At 44.3% G+C, this 17,243-nt stretch overlaps 1 protein-coding gene across 2 annotated transcripts; it reads left to right on the top strand.

Moving 5' to 3' along the window:
- The first annotated feature begins 6,777 nt into the window (after window positions 1-6,777).
- LOC100381463 (uncharacterized) lies at window positions 6,778-16,184 on the top strand. 2 transcript variants are annotated; one of them, NR_159708.1, is made up of 12 exons: window positions 6,778-6,972; window positions 7,067-7,114; window positions 7,641-7,694; window positions 7,942-8,061; window positions 13,903-14,048; window positions 14,177-14,324; window positions 14,418-14,501; window positions 14,991-15,106; window positions 15,183-15,241; window positions 15,311-15,401; window positions 15,482-15,794; window positions 15,949-16,184. NR_159708.1 is itself a non-coding variant. In NM_001174299.1 (11 exons), the coding sequence occupies exons 1-11, from the start codon at window positions 6,870-6,872 to the stop codon at window positions 15,707-15,709; spliced, it is 1,197 nt and encodes a 398-aa protein (NP_001167770.1). In that variant the 5' UTR covers window positions 6,778-6,869; the 3' UTR covers window positions 15,710-15,913. The 2 variants fall into 2 exon arrangements, 1 of the variants encoding a protein (NP_001167770.1); NM_001174299.1 differs by lacking the exon at window positions 15,949-16,184 and having other exon boundaries at window positions 15,482-15,913.
- Window positions 16,185-17,243: the final 1,059 nt, after the last annotated feature.

Below are 17,243 nucleotides of genomic sequence, written 5' to 3' on the forward strand. Positions count from 1 at the left end.
CAAGCAATAATTTCCTATTTAGCAACCTCTAGTATATGAATGACAAGAAGGTTACTAAAACAAGGAAACCTCATGATATGAACTAACTTACCCTTACAAGCATCATGCAAAAAATCAATTGTAAAAAAGATGAAAGTAGCATGATTATTTAATTAAGTTTTACATGGCAAGTTTAATTCATAGCATGGTGAGTGATTAATGTAGAAGACCCAAAACCAATTTAAACAAGAATGAATACATCACATAGTATTGGTTCGATCTTCTTTGAATGTTGAATGGCACACTCCATTTGGGAAACACATTCTCATGTTGTGAGACTACATAAACACTTAGATAGAAACATTAGTCTCACAACTCTAGTCATATAGAGAATTCCCCATTTGGTAAGTGCTATAAGAATTTGAATTTCTTACTTAGCACTCTATTCATTTAAGAACATGGGATAATACTCTTTATGTCTAGGTCATGGCAATAATATGATGATTAACTTGAAATATGCCACAAGATACATACAATAAATTTAAAGCATGTAGATTGTCACAATATAAAAATATGAACTTGCAATCTACCATATAATTAGATCCTTTCCAAAGCAAGGTAAAGTCTTTTAAGTTCATTCTCAAGTGCTTCATTTTTCCTATGTGGCTACAAAAGACACAAAGGAATATACCAATTAAAAGCAATGTGCACTTAAGAATTAATTGTTACCATCCTTTGGATATCACTTGGTTGTAGGCCTTTTGCTTGATTCCCACAAAGGTTAATCCTTATTCCCTACAACACAAGTTCTTGCTAGAGATGAATATGAAGTTAGTGATATAACAACTCAATTCATCTTTGGGTCAATCTTAAAGGATAGGCAATGTAAGATTGATAGCTTGAGATAAGAATTGAGTTAAACCGCTCAAGCACCCCAAAGCTTCATATCATCTCTAGATACCTGCAAAACTTATTAAGTACATTTTGGTACCCATTTTTGGATGGGTCCACCAAGGTTAGCTAATAAGTACTTAGGCACCCAAATGGCCTTTGTGCTAGTTTTAGGTGAACTAATTTCCTTTCTAGCACAAGTGTCATTTTTGGGTCTCCTAAGCGAGTATGAATGAATTGACATGGTAGGCTTAGGATACTTACTCATGGGACAATCCTTGCAAAGGTGTCCCTTTCTTCGGCAAGTGTAGCAAATATGATTTTTAATTTTGCAAGACTCCTTCTTGTCTTGCTTCTTGTTTGCTACATGGTTAGTGAGCCTCTTTCTTTCCAAATTTAAGGCACTATCTTTTATGTAGGGACATGACTTAATCTCATGTCCCTTCTCATGACATTGATAACACTTTCTAGTGCATCTTCTCTTATTTGAAAGAGTGGCTTGTTTGTTACCTTGTGTGGAGCATGTGGAGGCATGGTTGAGGCACTTGTCATGAGCTTTGGCTTTCTTCTCTTGATGTTTGCTCATGACCTTCTTGGAAAGCTTGATATTCTTTTGAAGGGGTTTTGTGCATGCTACGGTTGTCCCCTTCTCAAGCTTTTTCACCATATTATCACGGTTATCTTGAGAAGGTTGAGCATGACACTTTCCCTTCAATTGAGTCAAGCTCCTTTTTAGCCTCTCATTTTCTTCCTTGAGCTCATTGTTTTCTTTTGCATAGAAAACATTACTTGTTCCTGAAAATTCTAGCTCAATGGAAGATTGGCTTTCTTGAGAGCAACATTTGTTAGCACATGATAATATAGTTTCTATATGAGTACATGTGCATATGTGAGGTTGGTAGGATTTCAAATTAGTTAACACAACCTCATGAGCCATTTCTAACATGATATGTGAATCCATAAATTTATTATGAGAGCACACAAGCTTATCATGTTTTTCTTGCAAAGCTAGATTTTCAATATTTAGCTTTTCTACCGTGTTCTTGAGCATAGCATTTTTATTTTCTAATTGAGCAATATATGATGAATGATTAATAGCTTTAATTTGCTCAATTGAAATGTCTTCATACCTTTGGACCAAATCATCATGAGAGCACTTTAGCTTCTCATTCTCTTTGGTCAACTTCTCCAAGTCTTTGATTTTTTCGATGAGGATATCTTCTTGCTTATGAAGCATTTCCTTTTGTTCTTCCGCTCTTTTCATGAGTTTGAGCAAGCTCATCCGATTCTTCTTGCTTAGTTGAGCGAAGAATTTTTGAAGATCTTCCTCATCTTCACTATCACTTTCTTGCTCCTCCTCATCCTCACTTTCGCTTTCACTGTCACTCCCATTAGCAATAAAGCACATATGAGAAGTGGATTTGAAAGACGAACCTTGTGAAGAGGTGGATTCGTCGTTTGGTCTCCATCGATTATTTTCTTCTTCAATTTTGTTCTTTGCCTCATCTTCCTTCATTTTGAGGAACATCCTTTCGGCGATTCTCATGGCAAGGTCTATTGCCCTAGGATCAACATCTGCACCAAAAGATGAAGTCGAGACAACCTCAACTTTTTCAAGCTTAGAAGCACTTTCGTTTCTTAGTCCCCCCGACATGATCTTTCCTCACGCGGTTAAGCGTTAGAACGAGGATTAGGCTCTGATACCAATTGAAAGTTGCCTAGAGGGGGGGTGAATAGGCAAGTTAAAACTTTTTCAACAAAAACTAGAAGCAAACTGGGTAAAACTGAATTGATCTCGAAATTCACCCAGTTAACTTTGGAAATGAGATGTTCTAAATGATCCACAGGGTTCAAAGTAGTAGATCTGAGAAGGGCACTTCTCAAAATCCACACACCAAAAAGATATAAACAATCTTTCACGGAATGGTGAGAGAACAAAGAACACAAACAAACACAATGAGCAAGAACACAAGAGACACAAGATTTATCCCGAGGTTCGGTCACACCACCAAGGTGCCCTACTTCCTCGTTGAGGCGCCCACAAAGAGCCGGGTCTCTTTCAACCCTAATCCTCCCTTTGCCGACCACAAAGGTCAAGCCCACACAATAATCTTTGCTCAAACGAGCGGGTAATACAAACTTTCTTGTGGTCTTCCACAAGATTTGGAGACTCACAAGAGACACCTAGTCGTCTAGGAGCTAGAAGCTCCAAGAGTAATAAATCCACAAAGAACTCGATGTAGTACCAAAGCTCGAATCAAGAAGAGCAAGAGAGATTTGGAGATGAAGCACAAAAATTGCAGCTCTCAAACTCACTCAAAGATTTCTCTCCAAAGATTTGAAATGGGAGAGGCAAGAGGTGTGTGAGAGAGAGTGGGAGGTGTTTCTCAGGTTGGGAATGAAGTTTTGTGCGTGCTCTACTGTGGGGAGAGAGGTAGGAGTGAGTATATATAGGTGGGGCTCCAAAACTAGCCGTTTTTGACTTTTCTGCCCAAAAACCGGTTGAACCGGTCCCAAAACCGGTTGAACCGGTTTTTCAAAAAGCTGCGCACAACTTTTTGGCTGACACAGCAGACTGGCAAAAAAAAGTGAACAGTGCAAAAACCGGTTGAACCTGTTTTAAAACCGGTTGAACCTGTTTCCACCAGACAAAAACCGGTTGAGTGTCCGGTTGAGTGTCCGGCTGAACCAGTATTTTGAAAAAAGGTGAACAGTGTAAAAACCGGTTGAACCTGTTTTTCCAAAAATCAATTTTGACCAAGATAGACTTAAAAAGGTTGTACTACATACTTTCACTAAGGATTAACAAGGGTAAAATGGAAGTTTTGGATCAAGGATTTTTGAGCTTTAGTACCAACACCAACCTTCTTTTTGGATCCCCCTTGATAGTACGACGATTCCTATACTCAAGTTAAATAAAATATAATTAAGTAAACTCCTTGAGTCATTGGTGTCTCAAGTGTGATTTCTCCATGGCGTTGCTTCATAAGGATCACAAACATCCCTGTCTCACCTTTTGAAGCAAACACAAAACAAAACATGTGACTTGTACCATTTCACCATATATGAGTTCAAATCATGGCTTCAAGTCACCTTACTGATGCATCAACATGTTGTAACTCTTTATAGCTGATTAGTTCATCGACTTAGTGCAAGTACTCTCTTCTTCACCTTAGCCATGGTACCTCGGTCTACAAGCCGTCGCTTGGCCTTCACCTTCGCTTAGTTCCTCGGAGCCCTTTCCTTGCTATCTTCACCCTATCAAGCCATTCTTGAGTCACATCCTATTGAGCATCCATTGAGAGAATCATTTCTTCAATATTGTGAACCTTGCTTGAATGTCATCTAGATATAAATGCTAAGATCAATCAAGCTCTAGTTTGATTCTCATAGAAGCATATATGGACTAATAGTAATATGGTCAAGCCAATTCATGATTCCTCATATCTTATTCACTTTGGCTTGACCAATCCTCTTAATCACTTCAACCTCTATTATATTTATGATCATATTTATGCATAGTGATTTCTCAGGACTTGTCCATATATTCAAACCAATATAGAGACCATATTATATCCATTTGCATTGTCTCACTGGTTATTTGACCTTGTGTTGAACCTTGTTCACTGATCATTATACACTATTCAAGTATGTTCATCATACTGAATTTCCTGTTCAACACTTAGCAAACTTGTTAGACCTTTAAATGTGTTGTTATCCAAATCACCAAAACTCACAAAAGGGATGAATGCACTTTCACCCCCCCTCTAGGTGCTCTCGGGGGGGGTATTTATAGCCCCAACCACCAAAATGGCCGTTGGGGAAGGCTGCTGTCGTATGGCACACCAGACAGTCCGGTGCACCATCGGACACTGTCCGGTGCGCCAGCCACATCACCCAACCGTTAGGGTTCGACCGTTGGAGCTTCTGACATGTGGGCCACCAGACAGTCCGGTGGTGCACCGGACATGTCCTGTTCACTGTCCGGTGCGCCATCTGCGCCTGCTCTGACTTCTGCGCGCGCTATCCGCGCACTGTTCATGCACTGTACACTTTTGTAGATGACCGTTGGCGCTGTAGCCGTTACTCCGCTTGGCACACCGGACACTCCGGTGAATTATAGCGGAGTGGCTTCCCAAATTCCCGAAGGTGGCAAGTTTGCAGTCGATCTCCCTGGTGCACCGGACAGTCCGGTGCGCCAGACCAGGGCAGCCTTCAGTTGTCTTTTGCTCTTTTTATTTGAACCTTTTTTGGACTTTATTAGTTTGTGTTGATCCTTTGGCACCTGTAGAACTTATAATTTAGAGCAAACTAGTTAGCCCAATTATTTGTGTTGGACAATTCAACCACCAAAATCATTTAGGAAAAAGGTTTGACCCTATTTCCCTTTCAAATATGCATTAGTATATAAACTAAATCATCGTGTATTTAGGTGACAAATTATAGCACAATTGGCCATTGTAACCACAAGCTTTTTTCAAATGACAAGTGATCTAAAGTCTTAAACAACATCGGATGTAGCTAAATATACACATTTAGCAACCAAACAACAATAAAATATTGCCGCTATATATCTATTTGTTTTATGTTATTGTTCTGCCAATCAATCACTAGTCAAACATCAATAACATTTCTATTTGTATTAAATTATGAGTTTCCGTTAGTATTTCCGTTTCCGTTCGTTTTCGCATTTCCGTTTATCCCGCTCCCGTTTTCGTTCCCGATTATTCCGGACCCAATCCCGTTTCCGATGATAAAATGCGGATACGGAAACGGGAGATGGGTTTTTCCGTTCGTTTTCATCCCTAGCTGGCATCAACACTTTGCAACATAGAAAACAACACGATGTCTGACATCTAAGTAGCTATCAAAATACATTCGCTAACAACTAAGTAGCTATCTAACTATATTCACTAAATATACTAAGCAAAACAAAATAAACTATGTAATTAAACTTAGATTACATAGATAAAAACAGTTTAACGGAAACAATTAATTTAGGTTACATAGATGAAAACAATTTAATGGAACCTATATATACCTATATATAAGTAATAAAAAGTTAATGAAAACAGTTTAATGGAACCATATATACCTATATATAAGTAATAAGTAATGTATAATGGAAACAATTAACTTAGATTACATATATGAAAAAGTTTCACAAATGCAAAAAACTAATTATCATCTACATGTGGACGAGCCGAGCAGCGGACGGGGCGGCTGTTCGGCACGGAGCGCGCTCGCTGGGGCGGCGGACGGGGCGCCGGGGGACCTCGTCGGCGCGGTAGACGGGGCGGCAGACGACGCATCAGGGCTCCAGACGGGCGGTGGACGGGGAGCTAGCGCGGGCGGCGCGACAGATGGGGTGGCGGATGGGCGACAGACGACACGGCTCGCGGGGCTGGGGCCTCGACGGGGCGACAGTCGGGGCACCGGAGCGAGCCTAGGAGCTGGCGGATGAGCGGAGGGAAGAGAATGTGTAAGAGGAGCCGGACCCGCGTCTAAAGCCCTAGCTCGACGTAAGATCTGTGGAGCCGAGCTAGGGCCACGTCGGCGCCTCGTTAGCCCCGGCCGCCTTTGCCACGCTAGTGCTCAGTGTTATAGGCTATAGCGTCGAGATATGTTGCCTCATCGTCATAATCTATGATGCCAAAAAAAGTCTAAAACATAAAATAAGTCGTTCAACAGTTTAGACTAAACGTGATTTTATTTTTCTAAAAAAGTACTAAAATACAAAAATTTCGGTCCAGCGGCGGATGCACAGGGACTGTGCAGCCGCAGTAGTGGGCCTATGTCTTCAGCTCAGCCCACTAATTCCCATCCAACCCTAACTTCAGCCCCTGCCGCGCGCCCGCGATCCACCCCGTTTCGACTGCTCGCCTGCTGCGTGCTGCCTGCTGTCTACGGCCTCATACGACTGCCCTGCGCCCCTCGTGGCTTCTGCGGTTCTGCACACGCGCACTTGTCCCCAAACAGCGGCGTCGGCGTCGGCGGCGATGAGTATCTCAGGCGAGCTTCCCGGCGAAGGATCTGACGGCGAGGAGGAGGTCTTCATCGACGAGGAGGACATCATCCACGAGATAACCATCGACGAAGAAGGTTGATCAGCAGTGCTAGTTTCCCTTCTACTTACTTGCGTACTTGCTTGCTCCATCGCTACTGCTGCTTATTCGTGCCTGCCTTACCTTGTCAGATCTCCCCGACCGCGACGAAGAAGATGACGACGTCGGCGACGGGATTGGTAGGGGTGGATTTTGTTTGGAGCTTCAGCTTTCAGTCTATGCGAAATTTTCTTTATCTGCTCCCCCCTTTTTTTGTCAGTTAGCCTCTCAGATAGTTCTCGAGGAGATTGAGGTGGTTGTTGTTCTGACATAATTAGCGTGCAGTGATATTCATATTCTAGTGCCGTGTAATGTTCTTATATCACCTATTCACTTGAGGTGTGCATCCTACGCTTGGCTGTTCTAGCCTTCTAGGTCTCCATGGATGCATCAGAATGAGATATGATCAGACAGGGCAACTGGCTGATTCTGTATCAATGTCTCGCTAAATAGCACAGCTAGCTCCCTTCATTTTACATACTTTTGCAATTTTCTTGCCACTAGTTCCATTGGATTCTGAAGAATTCCGGCTCATGTGCTTCTGGAATTTTTATTTAGAAACCTGCAGATGATGATGTGCTCAGTTGCTCAATCACTTTTCATGATTTACATTTAAGTCATCAGCAGTGCTTCATTATGCAATCTAACGGCTACTTTCGTTTCCAGTTGATTCAGAAGACATCATTGATGATTCTACGTACTCATTTCTTGGCCACAAAGGCAAGTTGTTACACAAGAAAGTGAAGCTCACCCTGCTTTTGTGGTGCTGATCTGCAGAGTAGTACTATATTTACATGTAATATGGTGCAATGATTTTCAATTTATTACCACAGATTAATACTCGACCTGGAAAATTTGGATAGCTAATCCCATGTTTCCTATCCTAGTATCCTACACATCTCAACGTCTTTCTTTGATAACTAAGCTAATACTCCTTTTATTGTTCCTTCCATTTTTCTGGGTACAGATGAAGTCTTCTCTGTTGCATGCAGTCCTACAGATGCATCACTTGTGGCTTCTGGAGGCAAAGATGATAGGGGATTTCTGTGGAGGATCGGATCAGATGAGGGTGCCTTGGAGCTGACTGGTATAGTTTTCTGTGTTTTTTAATTTGCTGGATGGCAATTATTATCAAAATATCTCTGTACTACCTCTGCTATCTTCATGCTTTTATTTCTTCTTTATGTGAAGTACACCCACTCTTGATTTGTTTGAATTCATGTATGATAATATTTTTGTTCTCTTCATTCATTGTTGTTTATCCAGAACATTACATGAAATGAACTTTGTTCTTGTCCATGTAAATACTGGTGGCACATGCATCATGTATGATTTTCTGTATTTGGTGTTGTGCTCGAAGTTCATGACACCCACATCTTGTCCATGGATGTAACTCGCTAGCTAACTTGTACGATTTTCCTAGATTTTGCATCTACTATTAGTCAGCCTCTGCTCATGTAGCATCTTTTCATGTTGTTGCGGCGGCAGCAGCAACAACAACAAAGCCTTTTTAGTACCAAGCAAGTTGGGGGTAGGATAAAGTTGAAACTTACGGAAATCACAATTCAAGGTTTCAAGCACATGGATAACTATTTTCCACACACTCCTATTTAAGACTAATTTTTTTGATATAATTCATCCTTGTCTTCTTTCACCGTATCTTCCCATGTCAACTTCTTTGGCCTTCCTCTGTCTCTCCTCCGATTGCTATCGCGATTTAGGATCCTGTTCTATAAGGGAATTTGCCTCTAGTTTGTATTAGGTATTGAAGGAATAAAGATCTTCAGGTAGGGAGGTCACCTTCGGTCATCCTGGCTGACCATCACAACCAGGCTGGCGGCGGTGTCGCCCTCCCCCCTACGCCTTACGCTCTATCTCCTGTTCCTCTCATCCGCAGACCACATCAATTGGTATCAGATTCAACTGGAGCATCGGCTTCCATGGCTGGCTCCGGCGGTGATCCTGCGACCATGATGGCTGCGGAGAAGTTGGATTTTCTGGTCACCCAGTTCACATGCATGACCGACTTGGGGACCAAACTGTCGGCACAGCTGGGGACGTTCAACCGACGCATGGACTCCCATGACACGCGCCTTGCTTGCCTGGAAATCATAGCAGGGAAGCAATCGGCCCAGCCACAAGCGAGTTCGGGTCTGGGCAGCATGGCACAAGATGATCTGGATGCCGCCAACAACGAAGCAAACACTGAAAACGTAGAAGCCGGTTTGGATCGGCGTGCCAGCAACAGCATGGGCAGGCGTCGGCCCAGGCAGGGCCGTCGGGATGACATCGGCAGGAGGAGATACCGCAACCATGGCCTCAACAGCGATTACCGTCACGAAGACTCCGATGATGGGCAGCCTACGTGTGACCACCACGGTCATGGTGACCACCGTCGGCCCAAACCCAACTTTCCGTCCTTCGACGGCGAGTCTCATCCTCTTCCATGGCTCACCAAATGTGCATCATACTTTCGTGGTATGCACACCCTCGACGAGGATCGGGTATGGATAGCATCCCTAAATCTGGATGGTGTCGCAGCGGAATGGTACTATGCGCTGGAGCGGGACCATGACATCTTGCCCTGGCCTTGGTTCGCCTTCTTCGTCAACATGCGCTTTGGGCCGCCCCTGCACTCCAATGGCCTCGCTGAGCTCAAGGACCTTCGCCGCACAGGCTCTGTGGACGAGTACACAAGGCAGTTCTCACAGCTCCTTTGCCGCTGTGATGATCTATCCTTGACCCAACAAGTTAATCTGTATACAGCTGGCCTGGGCGAGCCACTGCGGACAGATGTGGAGCTCCAAGCCCCCACTCATCTTCAAACAGCCATGAGTTTGGCAAGGGCTTATGAGCGGCGCGAGAATGAAGCAACAAAGGAGAGAGCCTCCAAGGGAGGACGTGCTGGCCCTATACAGCAGAAACCAATGGCACCAGCACTGGCCCAGAAGACTGTACCAAACCCCAGATCACGTTTCAGAAGACTGTCAGCAGAGGAGTTGGCTGCAAAAAGGGCACGCGGCGAATGCTATAACTGCACAGAGAAGTACACTGCTGACCATAAATGTGCAGTCAAAGGGGTATTCTTTCTGGAGTTAGCCGATGAAGATGAAGAGGAGGTAGCTGCTGAATTGGGCATCTCCCTCCACGCATTGACAGGCACTGAGGTGGGAAATACCATGCAACTCCGAATCAATATCCATGGCACCTCCCTGACTGCGCTGGTGGATTCAGGGTCTACCCACACCTTCATCCAGGAGAATGTGGCGGCTAAAATTGGGCTGCAGGTGGACTGCAGACCTGGACTATCAGTGAAGGTAGCTAATGGGGACAAAATACCAAGTGCAGGCATTTTCCAGTGGCCGCAACATCCTGCTCTCCATTGATTATGCGGCCTTTGTTCTTACTGGTTATGTCTTACCCCTCGCTGTATTTGAGGTCATTTTGGGCGTTCAGTGGCTCTAGTCTTTGGGACCAATTTTGTGGAACTTCAAAGAACTCACTATGAAGATTGGGCACCAGGGTCGGCACCTGACATGGAAGGGAGTAGGTGCAGCTGGGACTCAATGTGCTGCCATTCACACACAGCCAAACTTAATGCAGACCGTCATCTCCTCATTTGAAGACATATTTGCAGAACCACAGGGGCTACCTCCTTCTCGCCGGCAGGACCACCGTATTAGGTTGCTGCCCGGTTCAGCCTCTGTAGCAGTACGACCCTACCGATATCCACAGCTCTTGAAGGACGAGACTGAACGACAATGTGATGTGATGCTACAACAGGGCATAAACCGGGAGTGCACATCAGCGTTCTCCTCTCCCGTTCTATTGGTCAAGAAGGTTGACGGCTCCTGGCGCTTTTGCGTCGACTACAGGGAGCTGAACGCAAAGTGAAAGACAAATATCCAATTCCGGTGGTGGATGAACTTCTGGATGAACTGCGGGGGGCTCGGTTTTTCACCAAACTTGACCCTCGCAGCGGGTATCACTAGGTACGAATGCATGAGGCTGATGTTAACAAGACCGCATTCCGAACTCACCGGGATCACTATGAGTGTTTGGTAATGCCTTTTGGTCTCACGAATGCACCATCAACCTTCCAATCTTTGATGAACGAGATTTTGAAACCCTTCATTCGCAAGTTTGTTCTCGTCTTTTTCGATGAGATTTTAATATATAGTGGCTGGCTGCTGCTGGTCCACTCATCTTCAGCGTGTAAAGCGTTTCAAGTTCTCAGAGCTAACAAATTGGCACTCAAGCAGTCCAAATGTTCTTTTGGGCAGCTGACAGTGACATACTTAGGCCACATTATTTCTGCAGAAGGGGTTGCCATGGAACCAGCAAAGGTGGCTGCAGTCCACAATTGGCCACATCCACGCTCATTACGAGCCTTAAGGGGGTTTCTAGGCCTAACAGGTTACTACCGCAAATATATTGCAAATTATGGGGCTGTTGCACGTCCCCTAATTGCCCTTTTGAAGGAGGCATTCCGCTGGTCCGAAGAGGCAGACAAGGCCTTTCTCTTTTTGAAGCAGGCGCTGATTACTGCTCCGTTGCTACAAATGCCTGACTTCTCCCGACAGTTCGTAGTGGACTGCGATGCTCTGGCTCCGGGTTCGTTGCTGTGCTTCACCAGGGAGATGAAGCAATTGCTTATTTCAGTCGTCCAGCAGCGCCACATCATCAAAAGCTGCCAGCCTATGAACGTGAATTGATTGGCCTGGTCAAGGCAGTTCGTCATTGGAGGCCTTATTTGTGGGGACTCCCTTTCACAGTAAGGACAGACCATTATAGTCTCAAATTTATCCTTGATCAGAGGTTGCCAACCATACCACAGCATACTTGGGTCAGTAAATTATTTGGATATGATTTGGAGGTGGAATACCGGGCTAGAAAGTTTAATGGAGCAGCAGACGCATCGTCCAGACGAGAGGATACTCAGCACTGTTTACATGCCATTTCAGCACCAACCTTTGAGTTCTTTGATGTTCTCCGGGAGGAGTGTAGTGCTGATCCTCAGGTGGTGGCTATCAGGGCATCAATACAGGCTGTGACAGCCAAGGCGGGGTGGACAGAGTCATTTAATCTGCTGCTTTTCAACAGCAAAAGTGTTTGTGCCAGACTCCTCGTCAGTATGGACATCAGTATTGGCTGACACACATGAAGCAGGGCATGAAAGAGTTGAGAAAACTGCTCACCGATTGCGTGCAAGCTTTTATAACCCCCACATTTTAAAAAGGGTCCGGGAATATGTTCGGGGCTGCGCAGTGTGTCAGAGAAATAAATCTGAGCACCTGCATCCAGCGGGGCTGCTACAGCCACTCACTGTTCCTTCAGAGGTGTGGAGTGATATTGCAATGGATTTCATTGAAGGTTTCCCTAAAGTGGGCGGCAAGTTAGTTATCTTAACTGTAGTGGTCCGTTTCTCAAAATTTGCACACTTCATTCAATTGAGTCATCCATATTCTGCATCCTCAGTGGCCAGGGCATTCTTTGATCATATAATCAGATTGCACAGGTTTCCTTGCTCAATTGTTAGTGGCAGAGACACAGTTTTCACCAGTGTGTTCTGGAAGGAGTTGTTTAAGCTTGCTGGGGTCCAGTTATGCATGAGCTCGGCCTTCCACCCTTAATCGGATGGCCAATCAGAGGTGGTAAACAGGGTGATCCTAATGTATTTCGGTGTTTGGCGGGTGACCGACCTCACACATGGTTGCAATGGTTGCTGTGGGCAGACTATTGTTACAATACTTCATATCACACGGCCCTCAAATGCTCACCGTTCTGGGTGGTGTATGGCAGGGAGCCTCCATCCTTGCAGTCTTATGAACCTGGGAGTGCACGGTTAGCAGCAGTTGACAAACAGATGAAAGACATGGATGACTTCTTGGCTGAAATCAAAGACAGATTGATACAGGCACATATTACTATGAAACATCAGCAAGATGGGTCTGGGTCCGGTTACAGCAGCGTACATCGGTGGGAGTGACTTCTCCATCTCATTCAAAGTTGGGACCAAGATTCTATGGCCCCTACAAGATTGTGAAGACAGTAGGTCCAGTTTCTTATCAATTGGAACTACCAGCTCGATCGCGTATTCATGATGTATTTCATGTCTCGCTCCTAAAGAAGTATGAACGAACACCTCCAGAGACGGTGGTGCCTCTGCCTGAACTGCTGCATGGCAGAGTGGTGCCTACACCGGCCACAGTGACTAAAGCTCGGCTAAATAGAGGCGTCTGGGAAGTTCTTGTGCAATGGATGGGTCAGCCCTCCTCAGAAGCACTGGAAGAATTCAAGAGTCTCTTTCCGGAAGTACAGCTCGCGGACGAGCTGTTTGTTGGGGAGGAGGGACATGTTATAGATGCTTTCTTAGGCAAGCATTATCATAGGAAGAAAGGGAGCCAGCGCAGCTAGGAGTTGGGCCCAGGTGCGCAGCTAGAAGATAGGGGTCAGGAGATTTTTTAGCTGTTCAGTTAAGAGATAGATTAGATCTCCTATTTTATAGCAGATAATTGTTATCCTGTTGGGTGGTGCGGCAGACCCAGTCTATAAGGGAATTTGCCTTTAGTTTGTATTAGGTATTGAAGGAATAAAGATCTCCAGGTAGGGAGGTCACCTTCGGTTGTCCTGGCCGACCATCACAGCCAGGCCAGCGGCGGTGATCGCCCTCCGCCTACGCTTTACGCTCCATCTCCTGTTCCTCTCATCCTCGTCTCTCCCCTGTGTATTCCCAAGAGGAGAAGCAGCAGACCACATCACCAAACCATCTCAACTAATATTGGACAAGTTTAATTGGTACTACCTCTAACCTATCACGTATGTCATTGTTCCGGACTCGATCTCTTCTTGTAGGGATGCTTATTTTTCTTCCATGTTGTTGATTCGCAAGCTCAAGAAACTTAGATAATAGCTGTTCTTAATACAGGACACAAGGATACTGTCGGCACAGTGGCTTTCAGTTCAGATGGGAATTTGTTGGCTTGTGGAAGTTTTGATGGGCAAATAAATGTGTGGAATACAGCTGCACGAGCTCTCAAGGGAACCCTTGAGGGTTCTGGGTCAGGTTTTGAGGTGAGATTTTCTGATCTCATTCAACTGAACTTATTTCCATCGTGAAACCCTTTACATCACAAAATACATTACTATTTGATATTTTGATGATTAGTCTCATAATGTAACTTACATGTTTGATTTTGTAGTGGCTTAAATGGCATCCTCGGGGACATTTGATAATTGCAGGATCAGAGGATTGTAATGTATGGATGTGGAACGCTGACCATAATGCCATTATAAATACATTTGTTGGACATAGTAACACAGTGACATGTGGTGATTTTACTCCAGATGGTACTCTCATGGTTCCTTGATTGTTATGCATCTGCCTATTTATAAGTTGTGGTTAGGTGACCTATGAATGATCTGTTCCTTGTGATTGTGAAGGTAAACTTATATGTACTGGATCAGATGATGCATCTTTGAGGATATGGGACCCAAGAAGTGCACAAAGCAGGCATGTTATTCGAGGTAAATTGCCACCTACTCCCTCTGTTCCAAAAGTCAAACCTTTTCAACTTTGACCTAGTTTATAGAAAAATGCATCAGCATCTATAACATCACACAGATTTCATTGAATTCTCCATGGAATGTGTTTTCGTGGAGCATATATTTGAACTTGTAGATGGTAATATTTTTTTTCTAGAAATATAATCAAAGTTGGAGAAGTTTGACTTAGGACAAAACCAAAGTGAAAGTATATTTTGGAATTGACTGAATTTGTTGTAATGACCACATATAGTTTTAGATGTGCTCAATCAAGCAGACACATGAAATTTGTTTGGTATTTTTGTTTCCCTTATTGTAGGCCATGGCTATCATACTGTGATGGATTGACATGCTTATCAATGCTTCGGATTCACAAACTGAATTTGTTGTAATGACCACATATAGTTTTAGATGTGCTCAATCAAGCAGACACATGAAATTTGTTTGGTATTTTTGTTTCCCTTATTGTAGGCCATGGTTATCATACTGATGGATTGACATGCTTATCAATGACTTTGGATTCACAAACGGTTGTTAGTGGCTCCAAGGACAGTTCTGTGCACGCTGTGAATGTAAACTCGGGCCAGGTAGGTGTAGCTTATAGTCCAAGCCATTCTTCGTTTTTTCTCTCACCATTTTGATCAATGTTTGGTGTTTTTTCAGATCGTTGGCTCACTAGTAGGCCACACCACTTCCATTGAGTGTGTTGGTATCTCATCAAGGTAGTGTCTCAAATTAGTTGGCAAATGGCAAGACAATTTGGTTGCAGATCATGACTTTCTTGTCTGCAGCTATGGCTGGGTAGCTACAGGGAGCATGGATCAAAAGCTGATCATATGGGACCTCACACACCAGTCCAGCCGATGCACTTGTGAACATGATGTAGGTTGATTGTTTCTTCCCTCTGTGTGCACCTTGCGGTTTGTTCGTTCAGCCATTCATTCATCCATTTTTCGAAGCAGGAGGGAGTGACATCACTGGCATGGTTAGGTTCGTCAAGGTATGTTGCGTCAGGATGCATCGACGGCAAGGTGCGCATCTGGGACAGCCTCTCTGGGGATTGTGCCAGGGAGTTCAGTGGGCATGCAGATGTAGTACAGTCGATGGCCATCACAGCTGACGGCAACGCCATGGTCTCGGTCTCATCAGATGGCTCCGCCCGTGTGTTTGACATCTCCATGTTCAAGTGAAGGAAACTGGGACGGAGTAGATGGTTGCTGTGTATGCTAATGCTTGTTCGCGGTGCATGTGCATGAATGATGATGGCATGCCATGGTAATATGTTATTCTACTCATGGGAAACTCGTGCATTTGTATTGCATATAAGTCCCGTACTCTTAGTATCTGTTACAGTTGAACAAATAATGTATTTGGAGTCTATTCCTTCCTTCTCTACTTGATTACTCTTTTGTGTGTTTTTTCCCATTAGGAGAGAAGTAATCTGTTCTGCACTTCTGCTTATAGTGATAGAGGTCAGGCGGGAATTCTGTCACGTCATCACGAGGGACCTGCTAAAATTCAGGTGCCACTGTATATGTTTTATATTGCAGCTTTAGTCCGTTGCAGTTTTTAGCAGGCAGTCTGTCATTTTTGGTTCAGAAAATAGGAAACTCGATAGAAAAAAACCCATAAACCCGATGAAATCTGATTTGCATTGCGACATCTTAATGAGCTTCTCCATATCTAACTTGAACCAGTTAGATTTGTCTAAGCTTCTTATTGAGGTTGTACTTGTAACTTGTTGCAATATAAAGTAGATGTACTTGGACTCAGTAACTCATAAACAAACCCATATACTGCCACTAGGGTTCTTGATGTAGAAGATCCTAGAGGCTAGCTGAGAGAGCCTCAACGGCCGGAAGAAGGGTCCCAGCATCATGTCCCTCAGCTTGGAGGGTCTCGGTCTGAGAGCCCTGGCCCCTGTGTTAGATGACCTTATGAGTACAGACTACAGAGCTGGCTCAATTTGAAGTTTCTTTCTGCTATTGTGATCTTTGAAAATAATGTTTTGCCGGTATCCGAGCATACGACCTCTTTTTTTCCCGGACGCCTTAAAATTCCGGTTATGAACTAGTAGACCTATGGAGCTGTTTGATTCAGCCATTTTAGACCTGTAACCATTCCCTGTGACAGCTGATGCCGTTCCTTAGAGTTTGGTTAGCGCACTGCGTAATGGATAGCAGCGTTATCGGATACAAGCATGTAGAATCTCATTCCCATTCCCTACCTATCGTCATCCGATACCCTAAAAACAGAAAATGTTGCCCACAACAACCAAACAAAGGGCGGTAATCATTACTCTGCATCGGATGACACCGGTTGCTGATCCCACTGCCGTTACCGCTCCTTTCGTCCAAGCAAACAGCACCTATATTGCATCTCAGTTAAGGGTAGCAGCACCGGGGACGTATGAGGGGAGAATAAGAAAGGATGATAGTTTGCCAAGAAATGAACACAGCAAGCTGTTGTTCCTCCTCCTTTGGCATCCTCTGCCTGTCAGTAATCATGCGGTCAAAATTTAATTAGCAAGTGATCTCTAGTGGACAAGGTAGCAGAGCTGCCTGCTGTTGCTGGTGGATGGACGTGTTTGACTTGTGCAGCTGGACAGCGACTCCTTTCCTTCCTGTACAGTACGCCACGCCACTAAACAAGTCAAAAGGATGGTCTCACGGGCAGCAGCAACCAGGCCCAGGGGAGGGAACATAATTTTTTTCCCAGGGGAGG

Source organism: Zea mays, chromosome 8 (genome assembly GCF_902167145.1).
Source record: "Zea mays cultivar B73 chromosome 8, Zm-B73-REFERENCE-NAM-5.0, whole genome shotgun sequence".
Lineage (NCBI taxonomy): Eukaryota > Viridiplantae > Streptophyta > Magnoliopsida > Poales > Poaceae > Zea > Zea mays.

Bases quoted from the DNA above. Each gene is read 5' to 3' on its own strand.
- LOC100381463 (NM_001174299.1), top strand. From the start codon at position 6,870: ATGAGTATCTCAGGCGAGCTTCCCGGCGAAGGATCTGACGGCGAGGAG. The intron at 7,695-7,941 runs GCAAGTTGTTAC...TTCTGGGTACAG, and splicing joins CTCATTTCTTGGCCACAAAG to ATGAAGTCTTCTCTGTTGCA. The intron at 15,242-15,310 runs GTAGTGTCTCAA...TCTTGTCTGCAG, and splicing joins TGTGTTGGTATCTCATCAAG to CTATGGCTGGGTAGCTACAG.